This window comes from Cydia strobilella, chromosome 11 (assembly GCF_947568885.1).
Source record: "Cydia strobilella chromosome 11, ilCydStro3.1, whole genome shotgun sequence".
NCBI classification, from domain to species: Eukaryota; Metazoa; Arthropoda; class Insecta; order Lepidoptera; family Tortricidae; genus Cydia; species Cydia strobilella.
Window position 1 is genome coordinate 16,334,808 of NC_086051.1, and position 27,285 is coordinate 16,362,092.

The following is a 27,285-nucleotide window of genomic DNA, read 5'->3' on the forward strand; positions in this document are numbered from 1 at the left end:
CAGAACAAAATTAACAATGATTTGCCAAAGGCTTCATGGTGAGTAAATTAAATTACTTAGGTACTTAAAATTACGTAAGTACAGACTGTACACTACCGCTCAAATCAAAAGTATTTAGGCACCCGCAATTTCACCATACAATTGTATACAAAAGATATTTTCAAAATCATACTGTTCGATCGCATGGTGGCCTAGCGGTAAGAGTGTGCGACTTGCAATCCGAAGGTCGCAGGTTTAAACCCTGGCTCGTACCAAAAGTACCAATGAGTTTTTCGGAACTTATGTACGAAATATCATTTGATATTTACCAGTCGCTTTTCGGTGAAGGAAAACATCGTGAGGAAACCGGACAAATCCCAACAAGGCCTAGTTTCCCCTCTGGGTTGTAAGGTCAGATGGCAGTCGCTTTCGTAAAAAACTAGTGCCTACGCCAATTCTTGGGTGTAGTTGCCAAGCGGAACCCAGGCTCCCATGAGCCGTGGCAAAATGCCGGGACAACACGAGGAAGATGATGATGACTGTTCGATTGCAGGCAAATGACTCTCTTACATGTTGGATTGAATATTTATTAAGGTAAATATATTGAGCCTCAAATTGTTGCCAAAGACATCCTTTAAAATTTCGAGTTTTCTTTATGCAACGATTTATAAAACCCTTAATATGTACTAGCTCATACAAAATAAAACGATTTTGTACTGGAAAACGATTTATGGATTTTTTTACGCTTCTCATTTGGTAAATAGGCAATGTACACGAATATTCTGCACAGCATTTTAAAGCTCGATAAGTCTGGTAAATCAAAAAAGTAAACTGCACAAAAAAACTGTTACCCGACTGCGACAGCGGTATAATTCTGAAAGTCGATTTTGTATACAATTGTAGGGAAAAAATTACGAGTGCCTAAATAGTTACGAGCGGTACAGCGGTAGTAGTGATGAGGGTAGATGAAAACATTACACGATTAAATGAAATAGATTAAATCCAGAACGATGAGGAACAGAACCAGGCAGTTTTCTATTTGGTTGGTTAACTGATGAATGCTTCAAGTACTCGAAAATGTAAAAACACATTGTTTACATTTGTTTAACTACCTAAAGAATCTAAAGATACAGACATATTACTTTAGGTACTAGATTAGTGATAAGATGTTGTAAGTAGTAATGTCAAAAACAGCTGTTGTCACGAATGTTGCCATACTAGAATGTCACATTCTTACGTTCCCGCTTCAATTTTCAGTTTTCATATATTGCCAACTTGCTAAAAATCAAACCAAACACATACAAGAATTTACATTTCTTCAAATAACATAATTTACGTAACACCGCAAGTAGTTACTTTTCTAGTTTTTGCTATTTGTTTCATGTTTTATTGTTTATAACCACGATAAAATTACGTCAGTTACAGTTTTTATCACTAGTTTTACGGCATTACTGCCCTAGTTATTTGAAGTTGCTTTACTCAGATAACTATAACCTTCGAACTTGACTTGATAAGACATTAATTATATGAAGTAATTTCTTATAATTATTCCGACATCTAGTCATTTTGTAATCCGGGGCACGAGCGAACGTATCAAACGATATCGATCGGTCTACAATCGTGTTTTTGATTCCCCGTCGATTCGTTGTTTTTTTTTTGAAGTTAAGATAAATAAAGATAGCCGTGGCGTAAATTCTTTCGTAATTTTACAAGCAGTGTTATCGTGTGTGCGGGGTGTTCTTTGGCAGTGACGTGTTTTTAAGTAGTGTGACTGATTGCAGCCCACCATGTCGGGGTTGAAGATGATAAAACACAGTCGATTGCTGGCCGGCGCGGCGGTACGTTTGGACGCTGTTTGTAGTGCACCGTTGCCGAGGAATCACTTAATACAACACAGGATGGCGTCAAAAGCTATCACTTTAGAAAATATCAACCCTAATATCGTGAAGTTGGAATATGCTGTGCGCGGACCGTTGGTCATCCGAGCGGCGGAAATCGAAAAGGAACTTGAAAAGGTACGATATATTGATAAGGAATCTTCGCGCCTTAATTACACTATCTTTAAAAAAAAAACATTATGAGCTTTTTAAAATTCGTCTTATTGAGTGAAAGGCACCAGTATGTATCACAAGGCCAGTCAGACTATTTAACAACATTAATTTTATTGTGTTAATTGTTTAATGCTGAATTACACATATGACATGCTAATTGTAGCATGTCATATGTGGCCCTGACAATACTTTTATTATTCTTTGCACATTATCCATGCCATAGTTTTCATGATATCTATCCTCAATCAATCAAAACTTATGTAAGGTTGAACGGGTGTAATATCACTAGCATCCTTAATAGTAAAGGATTGTCATACTGTCCTGATCATATTTGTTAAACTGAGTGATTACTATATAACCCGGGAATAATATTTTATTATCATATTTATCTAAATATGATAATAAAAGATTATTCTATCTATCTAGATTGTTTATCACTCTGATAAACTTCTATTAAACTTTATAATATGGCACCATTCAATTGTTTTGATATGATAAGCCAGTATTATTATACTGGAAATAAAAAAAGAAAAGTGTTAAATTATTAATCAGGTTTAACCTTTAGAGACCCATCGGTGCCCTGGGTAGCCATATTTACTAGAATATGGGTCCGGATCTCAAAAGGTTAACCTTCCTTTAGCCCTAGTATTAAATTATGGCCTTAACAAACAATTATTATCTTTGATATGATATGTACAAACCTCATAATCAATATAAATATTCTACAGGCAACTTCGATACATATTTGGCTGTCAATCTACCAACAATATGTTACCAAACACTGGCTTACGACCCGCCACTTAAAATATTATATTATGTTATAAGGACATTCTTACACAAATTGACCAGACCAAGTCCCAGGGTAAGCTTAAGAAGGCTTGTGTTGTGGGTAAGCCCATGGCTCAGGAACAAATATCTGTCCTCATCACACAAATAAATGCCCATACCGGGATTTGAACCTAGGCCCATCGGCTTCATAGGCAGGGTCACTATCCACTAGGCCAGACTGGTTGTCAGTCCACCACTGACTAGGTGTCAGTGGTGGTGGTGGTTGTGTTGTGGTTGTCAGACTGGTTGGTTGGTAGTCACTGACCGTATGTTATGTGTCAATGAAGTTAAAATAATCTAGATCTATGATTAGCTGTTACTTTTTGGCTGGCCTTTTCCCATCACATTCTTGGGTTAGCTCTTTTAACCCTTCAAAGTTCAAGGTCAAGATATAAAAAAATACACAGGCTAAAATCCTAAAAATTCTGCATTAGAGAAAAAAAAGATGATGTTATAGGGTTGTCCCTTTCGCCATTATTAGGGTTCCGTACCCACAGGGTAAAAAGGGTTTTTTCATTCGTGTTATTAAAGCCATAAATAGTAGTATCATCATGTAAAGCTTGTATAAATGTATAGGTGGCACATTAAAATTGCAATTTACGGGTAATGAGCAGATATCATTACCTACACAAGGCTTGCTATAATATTATCTAATAATGGGCTTATCTTAACACTTGGCTGATAGTGGTAATTGCTTATACTCTAGATCTTATCTGGCTATTACTATGTGATATGTGATGTACAGTGAGCAGCAGTAGTTTTGTGTTTGAAATTGGTTATTCCCACTAGTTAGGGTTATTACCAGTGGTATTAAATGAGAAAAAAATACCCAGTTGTTACCACCAGCTCACTTTGGTGATAACTAGTGGATTTCTTCTTCTCAGTTGTTCCTAGTGGTATAAGATGAGAAAAACATTCTCCGTTGTTACTACTGGTAACAAAAACAATTTAACTTGGTGGTAACATGGTGGTAACTAGTGGGAATATCCCTTTGAAAGGGGTAAAATTAGGTATCTACAATGCTTACGCCTTTTAAAATAAAGTTGTATTTAGATCTTAGACTTCTGATGTACAGTCAGCACTGTAAAGTCTGTCAGCATTAACCTCCTAAGGCCCACCATACAAAAATTTCCTATTCTTAATTTGAACCTTGTCACATAGCAAATTAGGATGAATTTGAAGGAATGAAGGGTTAGCTGTTTTTTTTCCAGATACTGAATGACAGTTTAACCCATTGACTACTCCTGTTTGTTACTAATTTTGTACACACCGGCACCGTCCCACCTCCAACGGACTAATGTAAAAGCGGGCGGAGCGGCGGAAAGCGCCGAAATTTTAAAACGTAATAAATATAAGAGCCTCGGTAGAGAGTATCATTTCGTTCCATTTGGAGTTGAAACTCTAGGTCCATGGGGTCCCAGCGCGCATAAGTTGTTTGCAGAAATCGCGAAGCGTCTGGTTGACGTAACTGGTGACCGAAGAGCTGGCGGCTTTCTCGCACAACGTATCAGCATTGCGATACAGCGGGGAAATGCCGCCAGCATCCTTGGTACAATGCCTCAAGGGCCTATTTTAGATTTAAGCTAGTTATTAATTTCGTTTACGTAGTACCACTGTATATATCTTGTATGTAAATAAATGTATTTAAAATTTTGTACTAAAAGAACAGGTCGGTCGGACATATTGGGGCAATAAAAATTACATTTTTATCTAAGATATAAAAAGAAGGATTAACATTGTCAAGTAAATATATTATGTAACTGAGGAAACTTTCAGTTTTATCTCATTTTTAATCTTGTCCGATGTCAGATAAGTAATATAACAATGTCAATGTCCCAAGGTCACAAAGTCATGTGCACAACCAATTGCCAAGTGTATTTGCAAAATAATTATAATACTTTTGAAGTATGACTAATGTACTCAACTGTAGCTATTTTCAGAGCACGTATGAGCTAATACTGTTAATAGTTTGCTGAAGGTCACCTGCTTATGAAAGTTATGGTAATTTTATTACTTTGGACATTGGCAGTTAGCCAGAATTTTGCCTGTCACGGTTTTTCTATTCGATTTAGTCATAATTTTTATCAAGCATCTGGACATTATTTTTAAAAAACTGTTTGATACGTATTTGCGAGTTGTTACATAAACAATGTAAGGCATGGCCAAGGAATGTAATTTCAGTCCAATGTCCTACCCTGTCACAGTGACAATAGTATGAGGTCCCTAGAGACTTTCATATTGATCTCTGTCCAATCTACCAATAATATCTTTCCACTGAGGTGTAGATGAGCGGAGTTGAGATATGTTTGGATTACTAGACTGAAACGTCACTTTCTGGCACAGAATGTAGGTTTCTATTTAAAAGACAGGGGACATGCTTGCGACCTCATTGCACCCCCCCAACGGCATAGACGGAAACGCCGCAGGGGATGTTAGTGGGTATTCTCCTCCTCTGGCTAGCAGAGGAAGTTACGGGAAGAGCGAGTCCCACATACCACCCCCCCAATGGGCTTCCCCAGCCCGGGGGTAAGATGCGTAAATGCATTTTCCGCTAGCTGCGTAAAAAAAAGGTCAAAATTTGCTACAAAGTGGTTAAGGTTAACAATACCATAGAGTAACTTATACTAGAGCGGTACTGTCATAGTAAATTTTGTAACCTCAGTAAATTCACTGCCATCTGTCGACACACTTTAAAACTAAAAATGAAGATTTATAAAAATACGATAAAATGTATTTAAATATGGATAAATGATTGTTTTTATTTGCATTAACTATTTTTATGATTTTGACCCATGTTCTTTCACTGATATGCGTTAAAATTGTTAAATAACAAACGAAACCGTCAACGCCATCTATACGACAGTAGGCCAAAGCTAGTAGCGCCCTCTGAACGAAAATCAAATTTTCTTGATTTTCGAGGCACGTTTTTTCCTTAGACTGTATCCATCTATTACGGAGTTATATCTATCTTTGACAATACTATATCTAGATATACCTAACTTGTACAGTCAGCTAAACTATTAGCTTAGCACCTCTGCATACATTAATTTTGTTTAATGAGAGAGTGAGACGCAATGACATTGGACAAAGAAATTGAACAGGTGTGCCTTAGCGTGCCTGCTTATGTCATTTAAATTATTCTATCATAATTTATAAACATACTTTATCATTATATTATTTATTTTTACCTTACATAGGTATTCAACTGTCAATTGTTCTGTCATTAAACGATGAAAGCGGATTATGATAACCTAATCTTCTGTTATCACAATGTCAAAAGCCTGTATTTTGCTATTGAAAATTATGCTTTAATCTTATTCTGATAAGGTATAATTTCAAAAAGCGAACTGTTGTACATACAATGCTTGTCGCTATAGTATCTCGTACAGATGTGCGTGTGGACTATTATCGTTAGATAAGTTCTAAAAGTAGTATGTCTACCCCTCTGCTATAGAAAAAATGCTTTATCACTATAATAATAAGGTATAATTTTCTAATAACAAAATTGGCACAAGTTATATAATGTTGAAGCATTCAGATCTGCGTGTTATCACGAGATAAGTGCTTACAATTGGTCCCGCTATGGCATAACCACTTCATTTTATTAGTCTCCATCAGATATATTATATCGGAGCGGTCGAGGTGCTCAAATATATCTGAACTCACCTATAACCAACAGAGGCGTGTTCAGATATTTGTGAGCGCCTTGGCCGCTCCGATATATCTGATGGCAACTGTACAAACAGGAATGCTTACTGACTGATTGTACGCCTTATGGATTTAAAATAAGCTGTATATCAATGCAGTAGGGTTTAAAATCGGTCGTTGTCTTTAGGATGATACATGTTTTGAACATGATAATGATTATGACAATCTTGTTTGTTATTACGTATCCGTCGTCTGATGGAAATGTTTTTGCTGGTGTCTTATCGATTATCTTAGGAATATGATAGTAGATAAACATAAATTTCATGGTGTATATATACATATATTATATAAGTTTTAACGGACGTAAAAATTTTGGCCCTAGGGGACAAAATTATTTCCCCTTTTCCAGGTTACAAACTATCCATATGCCTTTCTTCTTTATTCGTTCAGTCGTTTTTGCCTAATGGAGGATAAACATCTAAATATCCAAATCCATACAATTTTGTATGGACGTAATTATATACATTATATATATCTACATATATAGACGACCGGTCTGACCTAGTGGGTAGTGACCCTGCCTGTGAAGCCGATGGTCCTGGGTTCGAATCCTGGTAAGGGCATTTATGTGTGATGAACACAGATATTTGTTCCCGAGTCTTGGGTGTTTTCTATGTATTTGTATATTATATATATCGTTGTCTAAGTACCCACAACACAAGCCTTCTTGAGCTTACTGTGGGACTTCAATCTGTGTAAGAATACATATTTATTTATTTTTTATTTTATATAGTCTTAGGGAAGTAAGATAAGGTTTATCACGATAATCGTCATTCTACGTAAACTTTTCTTTTATTTACTTACTTGAGCGTGTATCGTAGTATTTATTTTGCTTATTGTTGTACAAAATATCAATAACACGTATATCTTTATCACACTTACATTTTACACGTTTATTTTTTCGCCTTGTATCCATATGACTGTCGTTCAAACTTCAAAGAGTATAATAATATATGTATGTATCTGTCGTTTTAGCCACATGACTAAGTGTACATAGTTTTTAAAGTTGATATTATTCTTCACATATGTTGTTACCATGCTTACCATGGAGTATAAATCCCACAGTCATCATCTACCTCGCGTTATCCCGGCTTTTTGCCACGGCTCCTGGGAGCCTGGGGTCCGCTTGGCAACTAATCCCGAGAATTGTCTAGTTGCCAAGCAGACGTACTTAGGAATGGACTCAATGTTGATACCATAAATGAATTCAGCACCCCCAATTTATACGAAAACGATACCAAACCCGGCCTAGCAGCTTCACTGATGTAGATAATCAAGATAAAAATGAGAGCCATAAATAAAACTTCAAGATACTATATACTATCCGCTATATCTCAAAAACTATACAAGATATCGAAAAACTTGACTGAATAAAACTTGTAACAAATTAAATCACTTTTCATTTTGTATAAGTGGCCATGTCGCTCAGACGCATAGTTTCCGAGATATAATCGAAAAACCGAAAAATGGAACTTTGACCCCCCCTCCCCTCCGGCACCAGGGTTACGGGCGGGGACTTTTGATATGTTCACCTCCTAACTAGTCCAAACAAAGCTACGAAGTCAAAAATTGTGTTCCAAGCATTTCCCTTTATAACTTTTTTTGAGCATTCATTTCCTGGCCTAATTTCATTGCATGTTTGAGAAAAAGCTCATACATCGCATATCCTATTCATTAAAAGCCAGGTGCTGTCTCGTCTAAAGATTTGAAAGGGGCGAAAACACAAAAGTAACCTTTACTACACCTTACTTGTATTTTAATAGGGTCTACATTCGGTCACTTAAACGACTTCGTATGTATATGCAAACTATTTTCAAGGTAAAGAGAGTGAATATAACTTTGACCTCGTTTTAGCGCATGTTGTTAGTAGATTGACTGTGACTGTGTATGACTGTGTATACAAATATGTAATGTACATTACATGCGTGCATAAGCTACCTAATTAGTCTTAACTACTTAGGTACAAACAGCAGCACTCATCGATGGACCTTTTGTTATAAGGTTTACGAACTTTCAGTTAACAGTGTGGGCGATGGTACCTATTAAAACCATTCATTTCATGCCATTTCATGTGATGTTGAATAAAAATGTTCTATGTCTATGTCTAAAACCGGTTATTTAAAATGGAACTTAGGTACCTACCTAGTAATATAATGAATTATTAAAAAAACCGGACAAGTGCGAGTCGGACTCGCCCACCGAGGGTTCCGTGCTTTTTAGTATTTGTTGCTATAGCGGCAACAGAAATACATCTGTGAAAATTTCAACTCTCTAGCTATCACGGTTCATGTGAGATACAGCCTGGTGATATACAGACGGACAGAGGAGTCTTAGTAATAGGGTCCTGTTTTTACCCTTTGGGTTCGGAATTCTAAAAAGGGAAAATAAAACAGACCACAACATAGTTCCTGAAGTGGAAAGTCTGATGTGATCAGCTTTAAAGGGGCCGACGGAGGATATCGGCCTGTCAGTTAAAACAAAAATTTGACAGTTCCGAACAACTGACAGGCCGATATCGCCGATAGTCAGTGGGCCCGTTCATATTGCCTGTACAAAGTAGGTAGACGTTTAAATTAAACTCGAAAAGAATTACTGGACTGACCTTGATACGCATATTAAAGGGCAGCCATTGCCATTGCTTTACAAATAAAAGTGCAAATTCAATGCCAAATGATAAATGAACAACAATACCTAATCGAATTTTAAATTAGAAAGATTTTTTTCATACGCTTTTAACTTCGCAAGTCGCTTCGCGTTCGCGTGTTGTTCGCCTACGTAGTACGCTGCGTATGGGCTCATACGATTCATTTTGACGAATCCTAATAATCGGCAATAAAACCGTATTAAATTTTCATTTTTAACAAAATACTTTTCGTGTCATTGTTTCGTGTTACAAAGTTATTGTTTTTACAAGCTTTTTATAAACTTGCAATGTACCTTCTATGTATGTTAACTGTTCGTACGGATCAAATCTTGCAAGTTAAATTTGACCAACTTCCCGACTTCCAATGAAGCTGAAAATTTGCATACAATATGTAAGTCGGTTATGGTACCATCGAGCTGATCTGATGATGGAGACAGGTGGCCATAGGAGCTCTGTGATAAAACTGTGTTTGGGGTTTTTAGAATTGTCTCGATGAGTATTAGTTGCCTGTGCCAAAGGCTTGTACCAGAAATGTTTTTTTTTGCCAAAAACTTATTTTTATATCTTTCACATACAACTGAAACCGTTTCGTGTTACAAAGTCATTGTTTCTTACCTTCTTTATTGTATTGTTCCAGGGTGCCAAGAAACCTTTCAAGAGGGTGATAAAAGCCAACATCGGAGATGCTCACGCCATGGGCCAGAAACCCATCACCTTCATCAGACAGGTCAGTAGACATGTGTAGGTAATGCTCGTAATATCACAAACGAGATATCATATGGATCATTATCACTCCGAGAAATCAAACATTACTTCAAACATCACTCATTACGCGAGCGCGAACGACCGAGCGATTCAACATAGATTGACGCGCCGATATGAATGGTCAGTTCATTTATATACACAGTGCGCGTAATGTATAATGCCATTTGTGATAATGTCATGTTTCTTCGCCATGCCATCATTACGAGTACTTTGTTATCCCACTCGCACTCAGTTGGTGCCATTTCGCGCGCGCCCGAGCGCGATGTACCGAGTGATGTGATGTCTCGGTGTAATATTACGTTTTCGAAAAAGTAATGTGATATAGCATTACTTTTTGAAGCACTGTTTCGCGCATGTCTAATATTTAGGTCTTACTGAACTACGTTTACCATGGCACCCTGAAATCGCTGATTTTGGCAAGATTTGACAAAATCAACCTGTCATCATCTTCCTCGCGTTATCCTGGCATTTTGCCACGGCTCATGGGAGCCTGTGGTCCGCTTGACAACTAATCCCAATAATTGACGTAGGCACTACGAAAGCGACTGATCTGACCTTCAATTCAAACCCAGAAGGGGAACTAGGCCTTGTTAGGATTAGTCCGGTTTTCTCACGATGTTTTCCAACACCGAAAAGCGACTGGTAAATATCCAGTGATATTTCGTACATAGGTAAGTTTCAAAAAGCTCATTCAACCTGTAGAAGTATGTATATTAATAACAAAGGCACCAGGACAGGACAGTTCCCTGCAAAACTGTATATGTTGCAGTGAAAAGAGATTTGACCAAATCTCGAAGCCCTCTAAGGGATATAATCAAGATACGCTGGATGTTAAAATGTCGAGTCCGTTTTATCATTTGCATAATCACTTCATGTTTCCATAACTTGTGTGACAGATTTTATAAAAAAAACTGGCCAAGTGCGAGTCGGACTCGCGCACGAAGGGTTCCTTACCATTACGCAAAAAACGCCAAAAAAATCACGTTTGTTGTATTGGAGCTTGGAGCCCCACTTAAATATTTATTTTATTCTGTTTTTATTATTTGTTGTTATAGCGGCAACAGAAATACATCGTCTGTATTCAACTGTCTAGCTATCACGGTTCATGAGATACAGCCTGGTGACAGACGGACACACAGACAGACAGCGGAGACTTAGTAATATGGGGTCCCGTTTTTACCCTTTGGGTACGGAACCCTAATAAAAACCGAAATTTTCTATAACTGTCTAATTCACAGTCGTTTGACGTGGTACTCATGGTATGCAATAATATTGTCTTCGGTTACCGCGATAGTTGCTCATGAAATAAAACTATGAAAACGGATTATATCGCGTTTTATAATACATTATAAATTCAATATACGCGATATAATCCGTTTTCATAGTTTTATTTCATGCTGGTAGGCAATGCTAGCAAGTTTGCTGTACTTTAAAATGTTATTGTAACGTACCAACATTAGATAAATTTCACGTTTTAAATCTATAGGTACCTATTAGATTCAACCAGTTATATGTTAAGGTCGTTTGACAAAGGTTATTTGATAATATGATAACAAAGACGTTGTTTGTCGTACACGTCCATGTTTATAATTAACTTTATGGGTTTTGATTAAAATTATATAATTATAATACGTTGTTTTCCATGATACTTATCTTATCAGAATAGGGAATATTATGCGAAAATCTGCGACGCTCCTACCACAATCCATCACAATCCATCACAACGAGAGTGATAGAGATGTTAGATAAAGAAATTACGATTTTCTTGTTTTGCGATAGACCCTCAGATTGTTGTAGTGGCGCCCCCTGCGCAGAGTTTCGCGTAATATTCCCTATTGTATAGGATTTAAATATCATCGAACAAAAGAGCCAACCTACCTTAAGGCGGTTCCCTGAGCCAGAAGGCGAAAAATCTCCTTATATGATCCTGTTTTTCTAAGAGGCGTTGATATTCGTAGACGTGGAAAAAATATATGTAGTTCTTGACTATATTATCTTTAATATCATAGCTTCCGATACACGAATTATGACACTTCGCTCGATACAATTAATTCCCAAAGTAACCTATACCTCGGACTTTTAATCCAACTTTACTCGGTTATTTATTATGTGATACTATAAACAAAAAAAGAAGAAAAAACAATCTTAACTTAAATAGTCATTTCATAGCTTTCGAATTTCGATATTGTAGGGTAACGTTTATAAAATAAATAAAAATCTACAAAATTCGATCAAAATTGGCACTTGGCGCGCATGATCTTTCCCGTTCTTTCTTCCGAAATGTGACAAAGACAGCGGCAAACCGATGGAACGGCCTTAAGAGCCTAGGACGTTGGGCCTTGGGAGACAATAGATACGTGGAAACTCATGTTAGGGTACCGACTCTACTTTCAAGGAGCCGCGGTTTGCCTGTCACGTTCTAACAAGTATGTAAGTGCGAAAGTGACGGGCATAGTGATAGACGACAAAAATGGAACCGTACTGCGCCCGGACTAGGATAACTGCGTAGTCACGACAGTGAGTACTGAGTATATTAGTATTACGACAAAATATCCGCTCCACGATGTCAAGGTTGGTGTAATTCTAGCGTTGCGGTCAGATTCAGTAGTATATTGTACGTTTGTGTGTGTATCTGTGTATGGTCGACCGGTAGTCAGCCTTGTTGCCATGCTGAGGTTCCCTTACAAATCTGGGCTCCCTACGACATGTGATCTATTTCAATAAACAAACAAAACCACTTGACATGATCATTTACACTTCTTAAGTAACATTTACTCACCTTATAAATTCTAACTATTATACACCGTGTTTTTTTTTAGGTCTCCGTCCCCAAAGGGCAAAAACGAGACCCTATTACTAAGACTCCGCTGTCCGTCCGTCTGTCTGTCTGTCCGTGTGTCACCAGGCTTTATCTCATGAACTGTGATAGCTATAGCTAGCTTGAAATTGTCACAGATGTATTTCTGTTACCGACAACAAATACTAAAAACAGAATAAAATAAATATTTAATTGGGTTCCCATATAACAAACGTGATTTTTTTGCCGTTTTTCGCGTAATGGTACGGAACCCTTCGTGCGCGAGTCCGACTCGCACTTGGCCGGTTTTTTATTAGTTAATTTCAAGGGCGCATTCCTGAACTTAAATTTAGTAACTTTCTCAAATACACTGGTATTCTAATTAACGCCATTTCGGAGATAATCAATAATTTAATTTCATCTGATAACGCCCCTATGAGCGTGTACACTTGCCTTAGGGCCTGTTTGCATATTGATTACTTGATTAGTGTTTGCATTTTCTACTAAACGTAAGTACTATCGCGGACGATCGATGTTCGAAATGTCATTGATATGTCACAGTTTTAAATTGTTTGGTTGAGTTAAATGTAATACCCGTGTTACAACAATGGTATATGCAACATTTAATTAAATACTTAAAAAAAAGGTTTTTTTTAAATTAACTATGCCATTCAGTTTTCTTAGAAGTATTTAACCATACCCCGAAATTAACGGAATTCAATAAAAACACGGTGTATGTTATTTATTTGGTCGGATTGAATATATATTGTTAGTTTAAGGAATTATGGCATAACGTGCTATATCATCTTATTACATTTTGTGTCAGATTGATTTTTAAGCAGCGAACAATGCCAGTACCTAATGCAGTAACCCACAGTGTTTTCAACCTGAAAGTCTTTAACGATAGCCCAGGAGAGGGCCTCCCCGCGACCCATCTTAATGTTAAAAAACTGAACTGTCAAAACTAAATTGTCGAATGCCGCCACAGAATAAGTAATAGTATTATCACACAGAACGGCCACGCACCGCCCCGCCCCGATTAGAATTACCTCGCCCCGCGACAGCAGATTGACGGCCGTTTGCCGGCCGCTCAGTAGTGTTTTTAAGCAACTTACTCACACAATGACGCATGTCGCGTGTACAGACGTGCCATTCACACATAGAAACGCAAGTGATTTTTGATGTATAGCGTGTTCTGTGATGCCGCCAACATTGTCCATGTGAATATTAATGTGTGAATGTTTAACAGGTGTTGGCTTGCGTCTCTCTCCCCGAGCTTATCGACACATACGACTTTCCCAGCGACGTTAAAAAGCGCGCCAGAGAAATTCTCGAAGGTTGCGGGTATGTACACGTTTTTATAAAACCTTTCAGTCTAATACGTTTTAGGCGATTCATACACTGTCACCCCGATCAATGGCACGAAGCGAGCATTTTTTTATTATTAAGGGTCCCCTGCAAGCTCGGTTCTCCATACAAACGGAGTTCCGCTCTCATTTTAAAACGACTAGCTAGATTGCGCTTTGCTCTGAAACTTTGTACTTACCTATACATTAGGATAAGGTATATCTAGGTCTGTACTCTGTAATTAGTTTATGTAGCTTCAGATACCAGAGTAAAAAAAATACAGCTATATAAACTAATTACAGACCTAGATATACCTCATGTCATTGTATGTGCAAAGTTTCATTACAATCAAACACGTAGTTTTAAAATGAGAACGAAACTCCGTTTGTATGGGAAGGTGAAATCCGGGGACTCTTAATATGGTAATAGTTAATAATGATGATGATTATTATTTACAGTGGCCAATCAGTCGGCTCCTACACCGCATCACACGGCATCGAACTGATCCGTCGACACGTCGCCGAATACATAGAGCGTCGCGACGGACATCCCGCCAAATGGGACGACATTGTTCTTACTGGTGGTGCTTCCAATGGTATCAAAAATGTGCTGCAATTGCTGTGTAACGACTTGGGAGGAAAACCTTCAGGTGAGTGCGAACAGTTATTCTCTGTCCATCTCTTCTTTTATATAAGTACTTACTTACTCCGTTGGCTCAGCGACCCAAAATGAGACTTTGCCTCCGACACAAGACAGCGGCACTTTTCTCGATCCTGTGCGACCTCTCGCCAATGAGGGCTATCGTTTTTTTGCTCACCAGTTGGCGCCTCTGTTGATGGTGGTCCAAAAGACTAAAGAACAGCTGTCAGTCATTGAAGTGAGTGACAAGTGACATTTGACATTTCGAACTTTGCGAAGACCACCATCTACACTAGCGCCGATTTGCCTCCACCATGTCGCACTAGCGATACCTGGGGCGTCCGGTAGGACGTCTTCCTGCTGGGTGGCCCAGGTATGCTCTTTTCACGTTCCGATCTTCATCCATTCTCTCAAGATAGCCCAACCAACGGAGACGGCTTCTTATATAGGTATATATATTTTATTTTATTTTGTGTGATAGTCAGCAAACGAGCAGACGAGCCGAATCCCATGTCGTGGCGTAAAGGAAATATCTCACGATGCAACTCATTCCATATTCTGCACGTTCTGGGAAGAAACGAGCGAGATGCCTGCCCGCTTATTCTTGGTGTGCCATGTATCTAAGAAGTGAGATACTCGATCGGACATTTATCTGATCACTGACAAACCTTATGTCAATGTGATAAGGTTAAAGAATAGTCAGTAAGTTTGTCGAGGGTGGTTATTGGTATCCCACAATAATCGAGCGTCGCGACGGTCACCCAGCGTAATGGGACGATATCGTTCTTAGTCGCGGTTTCTAATGGCATTAAAAATTAATATACTACTACATCTTAAGATTCAAAATAACATACCTAATCTCTTCTTTTTCAGGTGTTCTCATCCCTATACCCCAGTACCCACTATACTCAGCCTCCCTAGCCGAATACGGTCTCACACAAGTAGGCTACTACTTAGACGAAGATAATGCCTGGGCGTTGGACGAAGCGGAGCTAGAAAGGGCCTTAAAAAGCGCTAAGGATTGCAATGTTCGAGCCATCGCTGTTATCAACCCAGGCAACCCCACGGGACAGGTTAGTGTATAGATTATGGACATCATTCTCATATCATTTGAGTTAGAGGCCTTATCCCAGTAGGTTTCTTAGACGAAGACAACGCCTGGGCGTTGGACGAAGCGGAGCTAGAAGGGGCATTGAAAAGCGCGAAGGATTGCAATGCAGCCATCGCTGTTATCAACCCGGGCAACCCCACGGGACAGGTCCAGGTGGTTATCCATTCTTCTCATATTATTTGAATGAGGAGGGTACAACCTTACCCAAGTGGGCTACTACTTAGTGTAAGGCCCGAGTGGATGCTCGAGTTGGGCGTGCAGCGGGGCGACATTTGACATTGTATATGTATCCATTTCAGGTATTAACCCGTTCCAACATCGAGACGATCATCAAATTTGCCCACCGACACAACCTGCTACTTTTGGCCGATGAAGTATACCAAGACAACGTTTATGCCGAGGGAAGCAAGTTCTTCTCATTCAAAAAGGTAAACTGATTTTACTATTTAGATTCCTAATAAATCATACGCCAGGCACGGCGGACACATAGAAAAGTTACCAAACCAACTATTACGTAAATCCAGTGTACTTAAAAAACCGGCCAAGTGCGAGTCGGACTCGCGCACGAAGTGTTCCGTACCTTTACGCAAAAAACGCCAAAAAAGTCACGTTGTATGGGAGCCGCACTTAAATATTTATTTTATTCTGTTTTTAGTATTTGTTGTTATAGCGGCAACAGAAATACATCATCTGTAAAAGTTTCAACTGTAGCTACCACGGTTCATGAGACAGCCTGGTGACAGACGGACAGACAGACAGACAGCGGAGACTTAGTAATATGGTCCCGTTTTTACCCTTTGGGTATGAAACCCTAATAAAAACGAATTTATACAATTAAAAAGAGATATGCTGTATAAATACAGCACCATTTAGTTTTATTACATGTATGTAGATGGTTTTTGCAATATACGTTTTTATATTCTATTCTAACTCTAAATAAACACTAATCAATGTGTAAACAAGCCAAGGCCAGCTACAGCCATACTCGCCCCTATGCCACATTAACCCCTTTTGACCTTACTTATCCAGCGATTAAAATCCCGGTAGCCATTCAGATTTTAATGTTACTTTTTTTTTTCAGGTATTGAGAGAACTGGGAGCCCCCTACACGAATGAACTTGAACTGGCTTCTTTCATGTCTATCAGCAAAGGTAGGTCAAAAGATAATAGGTATGTTGACATGAATCACGAATATATAAAATGTTATGTTTTACAGGGAATATTAAAATGCTGAAAATCATATTTTGTAAGTGTAAATATGCGTAATAAATTAATTAAAAATAATTATAAGTATTTAAAATAATGCCCAGCATCACGTGACTGCAAACGCAAATCGGAGCGAGTGATGTCACGGTGTGAGAAACACTCACAGACAAGTTGTCAAACCTGGTGGTCCTCTGGCACTGACAGCAGTTTGTTTATCACATCGTTACGTCACCAAGATCACGTGACAGCTTGGAGCGTTTTTGCGCGAAATTTAAACACTTATGGCGGTTCCCTGAGCCAGAAGGCGAAAAATCTTATATGATCCTGTTTTTCTAAGAGGCGTTGATATTCGTAGACGTGGAAAAAATATATGTAGTTCTTGACTATATTATCTTTAATATCATAGCTTCCGATACACGAATTATGACACTTCGCTCGATACAATTAATTCCCAAAGTAACCTCTAACTTGGACTTTTAATCCAACTTTACTCGGTTATTTATTATGTGATACTATAAACAAAAAAAGAAGAAAAAACAATCTTAACTTAAATAGTAATTTCATAGCTTTCGAATTTCGATATTGTAGGGTAACGTTTTTAAAATAAATAAAAATCGACAAAATTTGATCAAAATTGACACTTGGCGCGCATGATCTTTCCCGTTCTTTCTTGCGAAATGTGACAGAGACAGCGGCAAACCGATGGAACGGCCTTATTAGTCGATTTTTGATTAAAAATTAATGAATAAAAATTTTTTTTTTTTTGCAATTATTACGTGTCTATCTATAAAATGAAAACAGTTCTAAAAAATTGTCAACATCCGTTTTGTTAGATATACCATTGAAACGAAATTTGTTATGAGCCGTTCGTAAAAATCGTAAAAGTTCAATATGTAGAAGCTGAGTAGGGTTGATATGTATGTTCTGGCTCAGTGACATCATGATGACGTCACTGAGCCAGAACATGCATATCCATCATACTAAGCTGTTAATTATTTTCAGGTTACATGGGCGAGTGCGGTCTTCGCGGCGGTTGGATGGAGCTGGTCAACTTTGATAAGGCAGTTCAGGCCAACCTATACAAGGTAACATTAAAGGCTGGCGTCCACTAGACTCGCCGAGGCGAATCGAATCGAATCGCAAAAATTCGCCTCCTATATTTTCTATGCAACTGCGTCCATTGACGAAGAGCCGTGGCGCGCCGATTAGAATCTCCCGCGCGCATCGCTCGTCAGGCGAATTTCTGCGGCTACGCGTTTCGACTGGACTCGGCGCGCCTCAGTGGACGCGGGGTAGTGAATGAGTAATGACGGGTGGTTGCGTTTTTGAGTTTATTATTAATTCTTTATTTCAGATAATTATTTTATCCATAGAATTGTTAGTTTGGCTTATGACTACGTTAGTTACTTACTACTACTAAATTATTTAATTATTTACACACAGTTCAATCCAGAATTTCAGGAAGGTAAATGTATAATCCACCCTGTCTGCTATGACCTTGAGTATACTGTTGTGACTGCCCCGAACCCGACACAACAGAGACGCTATTCGCTTACGCCTGACGGCATAGAAGTCGTCAGTTCGTTCCGCGGCGAACATCCCTGAAGCGCTGCAGTAACGAGGCAGTCCCAACAGCACCCTGAAGGCGTCGTTATATTGGATTCGAAGGGCGTTGTATGCCTTTTGAGTATAGTTGACCCATAGACTGCTCGTGTAAAATACTTGACAGTACGCCTTGAAAAGGGTAATTTTGACTTGTTTCGAACAGCGAGCAAATCTACGGGCCAACATGTTACTCCGCACCGCCAACGCCCTCCTTTCCCTTTCGATATCCAGGTCATCTTTCAAATTTTCACACAGGATGTGCCCCAAGTAAAGTTTAGGTAGCATTTCTTCGTCCGGACTATCCATCACAGACAAACTGTACAAGCACGACCTCAGCACAGGCGCCCGTGACTTCGACTCGCTTCGATTCGTCTGTGATGAACGCACACGGAAAAAATGCGACTCGATTCAACGTGGCTCGATTCGACGCGATTCGACTTTTATTGGACGCCAGCCTTAATATTTCTTAATAATAAATAAATATTGCTAAAGAGCAGCTTCACTGGGGAGCTACTTCCTATCAAAAATTTATTAATTGTGTAAGATGGGAAAAGTAAGAACAAAGAGAATTGATTGTAATAGCGAGGTAAAGTCTAATAAAAAAACGTGCCCCTTTGCGTTTAGTTGTTTAGGTTAAAACAGATTGCGCTGTACTGCCCCATATGTTTTGCGATCACTGAATTGTCAAACGTCAACTTTTGAGAATCAGAGTTACCGCAAAATGTATGGAGCTGTACAGCGCCATCTCGTTTAGCTGTCAAATTCGAAGCACGAAGTTGTCTTAGATTTTACGCATCTTATTCAATCAATGTATCTTTGGTAAGGAAAACGCAATTTCATTTCTTTGACATCACAGAGAAAACTTCGATTCCATCATAACTAATAAATTTATCATATTGTGCAGTTATTAATATGAATATTTACGAAATAAAACTATGAAAACGGATTATATCGCGTATATTGAATTTATAATACCCACCCGTTGACCACGAACGCTGTAAAGAGTTCGAAACGTCGGGATGTATTATAAATTCAATATACGCGATATAATCCGTTTTCATAGTTTTATTTCATGAGTAACTATCGCGGTAACCGAAGACAATATTATGAATATTTACCTTAATAAAATGTATACTTTTCAGTGCATATCAGCCATGTTGTGTCCCACCGTGCTCGGGCAGTCTGCGTTGGATTTAGTTGTAAGTATTCTTTCATTTTGATGTGGGATATGACTGCAATGTTCTGCCATCAGAGTGCAGCACTAGCCTTTTTAGTATACCATAGAGTAACTTATACATACTGTACCTTTAACAGGTTTTTAGGTTTTTGACAAAAATATTCATTTTATAAAAAAATGGTTGTTAGATACCCTTATTCGTTTAAAAAGACCTATCCAAAGATACACCACACCATTGGATTAAAGCAAAAAATTCAATAAAAACCATTTCGTATGGGGTAACCTTAAAAAAACTTGTTATTATTTTACCGTTCTTTCGCCATGCATGATTTATAGTTTGTCAAAGGACTGTCTCATTTCAAACATTTACTATGACAGTACCGCTCTATCCTATTATATCCTCTTTGGTGACTACATAACCCTAAAAACCGACAATCACACGGAACATTCACTACAGAAGTTGGAACATTATTTCACGTGCCATCTTCTTTCTTTCTTCTTTTAAAATTATGGCTTCAGCCCAGTGGGACTATTTCGCCAGTATCAAGGTATTAAGAGGTTTAAAAACGACAAAAATTGTACGGTTGTACAAGACAGTGTACGGTGATTTGTTAGCTCTTGTAAATCGATAGCTAGACTTTACAAGAAGCACGTGGACTACCGGCCGTTGACTCCAAGATGGTGGTTAAACGCGCTTCAAAATTAATTCTCCATTCACTGCACACTACCACATTAGTTTACTGTATAATAAGCTATCAATATTACACTTTAAACAATATTAATGAGCAAAAAACAAAGTAATTAATCACGATGCTAACTATCAAGATGGCGCTCGAACCGGAAGTCCCACGTGCCATCTAAAGTCTTTTTATTCCGTAGACTAAAATGACAACCACAAATGTCAAACGTAGAAATAATGTGACCAGCTTAAAACAAACAGTGCTGATCTTTGATTTTGGTTTGTGAATAACAGATAAATCGTAAATTAATTTTAGATTCAAAATAAACAATGTAATCTACTCACTACTAATCTCAAAATGATGGCATTTCTACCTACACTATTTCACCCGTTTTAATACTTCTCCTAGTGTCCCCATTTAGCACGCCACGGATTATCCATTCATTGTGTTACTGACACTTCATCAACAAATATAAGCACCTCCCAATAGTTTATTTTCGGTTAGTACCGGTTGTAGCACATCACTTTTTATAAGACTTAAAAAACTAGCAACACATGAAATGTCATTTTAGTCTTTTTTTTTTATATTAGCCTATTTTGGTGTCCCACTGCTGGGCAAAGGCCTCCCCTTGTTTTCTCCACTCGACCCTGTCATCGCCATTTTCCCACCATTTGGGGTAGAATGCGTCCAAGTCGTCCCGCCATCTCCTTTTTGGTCTGCCTGAACCCCGGCCTGCACCGTCTATGGTGCTCCGTGGGTCCCACTCAGTAACCATTTTGGCCCACCTTTCCGGGTGCATGCGACAGACATGTCCCGCCCAGTCCCACTTAAGCTTAGCGGTCTTGACGCCTACATCTAGTCTACGGAATAAAAAAAAAACCGGCCAAGTGCGAGTCGGATTCGCGCACCATTACGGAAAAAACACCAAAAAAAATCACGTTTGTTGTATGAGAGCCCTATTTAAATATTTATATTATTCTGTTTTTAGTATTTGTTGTTATAGCGGCAACAGAAATACATCATCTGTGAAAATTTCAACTGTCTAGCTATCACGGTTCACGAGATACAGCCTGGTGACAGACAGGCAGACAGACGGACAGCGGAGTCTTAGTAATAGGGTCCCGTTTTTACCCTTTGGGTACGGAACCCTAAAAACAGACTTTACTTATAGTGATCAATTTATAGCAAAGATAGATATAACTCCGTAATAGATGGATACAGTCTAAGGAAAAAACGTGCCTCGAAAATCAAGAAAATTTGATTCTCGTTCAGAGGGCGCCACTAGTTTTGGCCTACACTCGTATAGAGGGCGTTGACGGTTTCGTTTGTTATTAAACAATTTTAACGCATATCAGTGAAAGAACGGGTCAAAATCATAAAAATAATTAATGCAAATAAAAAAAATCATTTATCCATATTTAAATACATTTTATCGTATTTTTATAAATATTTATTTTTAGTTTTAAAGTGTGTCGACAGATGGCAGTGAATTTACTGGGGTTACAAAATTTACTATGACAGTACCGCTCTAGTATAAGTTACTCTATGATTTATAGTAACCCCATAATTTTTCAGGCCAAGCCGCCAAGTAAAGGCGAGCCTTCCTACGAGCTGTGGATCAAGGAGAAGACTGCCGTACTGGACTCCCTCAACAAGCGAGCTAAGATGATTGCAGACACCTTCAACTCTATGCAGGGATTCAAATGTAACGTTGTTCAGGTCAGTTTCAGTCGGGTTGCAACAAACCACAGAATACGTAATAGTATTATCATACAGAACGGCCACGCACCGCCCCGCCCCGACTCGAGTTACCTCGCCCCGCGACAGAAATCTGGCGGACTTCTGGCGTACTCTCAGTTACTATTTTTAAGCAACACACTATGGCACATGACGCGTGTACGGACGTGTCGTTCACACATAGAAACGCGAGTGATTTTTGATGTATAGCGTGTCCGCCCTGTGACCAAACCGTCTGTCACCGTTTTAGCGTTCGCTAAATTTTATTGTATTTGAGGTTAAAAACTTGTATGATTTTTCTCGTTAGCATCAGGAGGAGACCCCCTGGGAATTCCTCTAAGTTTAATCAATTTAAAATCGCCTGTATAGCTTAAGCATTAAGGTTCATTTATATCTTCCAGGGCGCTATGTACGCGTTCCCGAGTATCGACATGCCTCCGAAGGCCATCGAGGCGGCCAAGGCCGCTGGGAAGGCACCCGACGTATATTACGCCTTCAAACTGTTGGAAGAGACTGGTAAATATGTCTATTTTCATCACACTTGCTCGTAAAAGGTGTTATTACACGTAGGCTATGCGGTCCCTAAATGGGCGTTTTCTAAAATAATTATTAAAAACCTGATTCTTTCAAATCTGGACATTCTTGATCTCATTCTACTCAGAATCGACAGTATTCTCCATCCTGCCATTAAAAAAAGATGTCCCAAAATGTCCATTCCATTACGAAAAAAAGGTGAGAATTTTTTTTTCATTTGTAATTATTACAAATGAATAAAAATTCTCACTTAAACGTAATGTAATAATTACAAATGGAACAAATTTTCTCACTTAAACGTGACGTAATGGAATGGACATGTCCCCATCTTTTTTAAAGGATGGAGAATACTATCGATTATGTGCGTGACTTTAGCTCGGAACATACTTGTTATGGATGGTATAGAAAGGATCGCAATCTCTTATGGCAGAATTGTTGTAAAAGTGACCGCGTTAAGCTTTAAATAATAGTTCCTAATCTCTCCGGTGGCGCTAGTTAGGCTCTGGGACACGAGTATAACATGAACCATATAAGGCAACAAATAACCCGACCAAATTACGTAGGTTGTTTTTGGTAGTATTTCGGTGTATGGTGGCGCCGCCTAATTACTGTTTTTTGATGGACACTTTTCATACATAGAGATTTGGCTCCTTTATACAGTCTCCATGATACTTGTCATACGCAACGCATGACAAATATGTTTCTAAGCATACAAATTTCAGGGTTCAGATGTCATAATGCATTGCATACGTTGCGTACGCGGGATAAGTGTGTCCCTGCCTGTAGTAGAATGTACAATTTTCATACAAATTTTTGGGACATTTTTTTTATCACAAACACACACACACAGTTTACAAGTGTTTAGTGTTTACAGTTTATAAATTTAACCTTTCGAAACCCGTCGGCTCCCTGGGTAGCCAGCTATATGTAATCATAGAGTAACTTATACTAGAGCGGTACTGTCATAGTAAATTTTGTAACCCCAGTAAATTCACTGCCATCTGTCGACACACTTTAAAACTAAAATTGAAGATTTGTAAAAATACGATAAAATGTATTTAAATATAGATAAATGTTTTTTTTTATTTGCATTAATTATTTTGATGATTTTGCCCCATGTTCTTTCACTGATATGCGTTAAAATTGTTAAATAACAAACGAAACCGTCAACGCCATCTATACGACTGTAGGCCAAAACTAGTAGCGCCCTCTGAACGAGAATCAAATTTTCTTGATTTTCGAGGCACGTTTTTTCCTTAGACTGTATCCATCTATTACGGAGTTATATCTATCTTTGATGTAACCTATTATATGTCGCCATAGTGTATGTTATTGTATGTTGCCATATCTGTCCGGGTCTCGAAAGGTTAACTAATTAACACGCTTTTATTATGTCGAGCTATGTAATGGAATCTAAAGTAAATAATTTAACCATCTTCCCGGTTTCCGATGAACCTGAAAATTTGCATACGCACGTAAGTCGGGTGACAATGCAATATTACCGTCGAGCCGATCTGATGATGAAGACGGGAGGTGGTCATAGGAACTCTGTGATAAAACAACGCGACCTAACTGTGATTGGGGTTTTTAGAATTAGCCTCATGCATGAAGTTTATATTTGAACGAAATATGTTTTATTCGGATGTTTGTTACCGTTATATCATGTTACAAATGCATTTCCGTTTTTAAATTACCATTTAATTACTTACTTACTAAGGTTTACAAAAGTATTTTTATCATTTCCGGTGTTCCAACGATATAAATTATGAATCCAAAAATAAAAATAAATTCATGCATGGAGCTAATTGTCTCGACGAGTATTAGTTGCCTGTGGAAAAAAAGTACAGTCAGCGACAAAAGCCTGTATCAAAAATGAAATTTTTGCCAAAAACTTATTATGATTGTCGTGTCAGGTATCTGCATCGTCCCCGGCTCAGGGTTCGGGCAGCGCCCCGGCACCTTCCACTTCCGCACCACCATCCTGCCACAGCCCGCGCTACTACAGGAAATGTTGGACATCTTCAAGAACTTTCACGAAAAGTTCACCAAGGAACACGCTTAAACTCACCGCGATTAGTCGAAGACCACGAAAAAGACGCTTAGAGCTAGCTTTAAGGGTCATATCGTACGTACCCACTATTTTGCCACGACTCGTGGGAGCCTGGGGTCCGCTCGGCAACTAATCCCAGAAATTGGCGTGGACCCTAGTTTTTAAGCGACTGCCATCTGACCTTCCGACCGGGAGGGTAAACTGGGCCTTATTGGGATTAGTCCGGTTTCCTCACGATGTTTTCCGTGAAGCGACTGGTAAATATCAAATTATATTTCTTACATAATATCCGAAAAACTCATCGGTACGAGCCGGGGTTTGAACCCGCGACCTCCAGATTGCAAGTCGCCCGCTCTTACCGCTAGGCCCCCGGCGCTCCCACCCCCTACATAATTGCAAAAAATTAAGCAACAATCAATCAATTTCCATACATTTTTTCTGGTCTGGTAGCTTTGTATTTTCTCTCAGTAACGATAACATTTATTGAAATAAACGTCTTGTCATTGACTGATGATTCAATGTGTTGCATTTTTATGCCTGTCACTTTCTCACTTACATACTTGTTAGAACGTGACAGGCATGGTGACAGGCGATAAAAATGCTACCGTGCTAAGCCCGCTGAGTTCAATATAATTAATTGTTACACTCGACACATCACAATAGGTATCTATTTCTATTTGTATAGATATATTCACGTTTATAATCACAAGCAAAGAGCTAAGACAATTTCGTGCTTCGAATTTTACAACTAAACGAGACGGCGCTGTACAGCATACATTTTGCGGTAACTTATTGTCAAAAGTTGACGTTTGACAATTCAGTGACCGCAAAACATATGGCGCAGTACAGCGCCATCTGTTTTTGATGTCAAACTAAGGGACACCTCTCTATTACAATCAATTCTCTTTGTCACAAGTATTTTATACATTATGTATAATATGTATACTTACAATAATATAATGTTATGAATACTAAAGTGTGTTTATGCAATAAACATGGCGCGATATGAAAATGACTTTGGTGCGTTGAAATCCATTTGAGATATTGATATTGTATAGAAAATGTGTATGTACTAGGATTAGAAGATGGGATATTATAAAGATGAACAAGGGCATTTTCGCAGAAATTTAAATATTTGTACTTTGGCTTAAACTTATACGATTTCTACACATTATTAAATTGTAAAACGTTACTTAATCGCCGAAACCGAAACGTCGGAGGTAAATCTTAAGTCCCGTTTTACAATTTAATAATTATTTGTACTTTGTTACTAGTACCATTGTCTACAGTCTTAACTGAAAAATGACCCTTATTGCAAGGTCCACCTATGTACAGCATTCTGTGAGTAAGATGTTTAAAAATAGTACTGAGCGGCCGGCAAACGGCCGTCAATCTGCTGTCGCGGGGCGAGGTAACTCGAGTCGGGGCGGGGCGGTGCGTGGCCGTTCTGTATGATAATACTATGGTTAAGTATCTGTATCTGTGGTTAAGTGTTACTTTACACGTATCTTTTCCCAGTGTATGAAATTGCAAAATGCTTGTTTCAAACACTAAATTAACCGTAACTACAAAAGAAAACTAAAGTCTCAGAACTCTGTAGAAAGCGACCAACTTTTTATTTTCGTCAGTGATTTACACCATAACTCAGTGGATTTGGTCGCTTTCTGCATTGATAAGAAAATTGAGTTGGTCGTTTTCTGCATAACTACGGTCAATTTACCATAATTTACGTTTTAATAACTGTTAAAAACATGGAATTGAATTATAAATTAATACTCGACTAAGACGAAAATGCCCATACTCATTAATATTGGTTGTTTGCTAGCAATATAATTGTTAAATAAGTTGCATTTTCTGGTCCTTTCTAGCTTCTAGACGGCTAAATATTGCAAGCAACGATCGGCCAATGAAAATTAAACCTTATGATGTACGTTTTAAGGCAATAATGGATTGTTAAAAATTCTATGGCTGTTATACTTGGTTTAATGTATATTTTATACACAGTATTTTACTTTACACTTTGTTTTTAATTATTTAAAAAAAGTCTAAATCTGGTCACAGCACTTGTTAGTATTTTCATTTGTAAATTGGCAACACTATGATAATTAGATTAGAAATTAAGATTAATATAAATTATTCTTAATGTCAATTTACTTCTTTCTTAAGTTTCTCTTAAGTCTAGTCGGTGTGCCATACGACTAATGTCCAAAGACAATAATTTTATTAATCATTCTAAATGTTTTCTTTAATTTTCCCGGTGCATTGAAATTGTAAAATCAATGTCACAGAGAACAGATACGCTACTTTCAAAGGCGACAATTTCCACGACCGTTGAGATCTACTTTTAACCCGTTTTCTTTAGATTAGAGTTTTCCTAACCACAAAACTAATGGTATTTCACTTTTTTCCGAAATGCTAGGGTTTCTA

At 38.3% G+C, this 27,285-nt stretch overlaps 1 protein-coding gene across 1 annotated transcript; it reads left to right on the forward strand.

Moving 5' to 3' along the window:
- On the forward strand, positions 1-25,377 carry LOC134745618 (alanine aminotransferase 1-like). The gene is made up of 13 exons (XM_063679720.1): positions 1-38; positions 1,761-1,994; positions 9,848-9,937; positions 14,022-14,116; positions 14,578-14,768; positions 15,632-15,831; positions 16,169-16,297; positions 16,951-17,020; positions 18,078-18,160; positions 19,823-19,879; positions 22,113-22,256; positions 22,676-22,790; positions 24,722-25,377. The coding sequence occupies exons 1-13, from the start codon at positions 36-38 to the stop codon at positions 24,868-24,870; spliced, it is 1,560 nt and encodes a 519-aa protein (XP_063535790.1). The 5' UTR covers positions 1-35; the 3' UTR covers positions 24,871-25,377.
- The last annotated feature ends 1,908 nt before the right edge of the window (positions 25,378-27,285 follow it).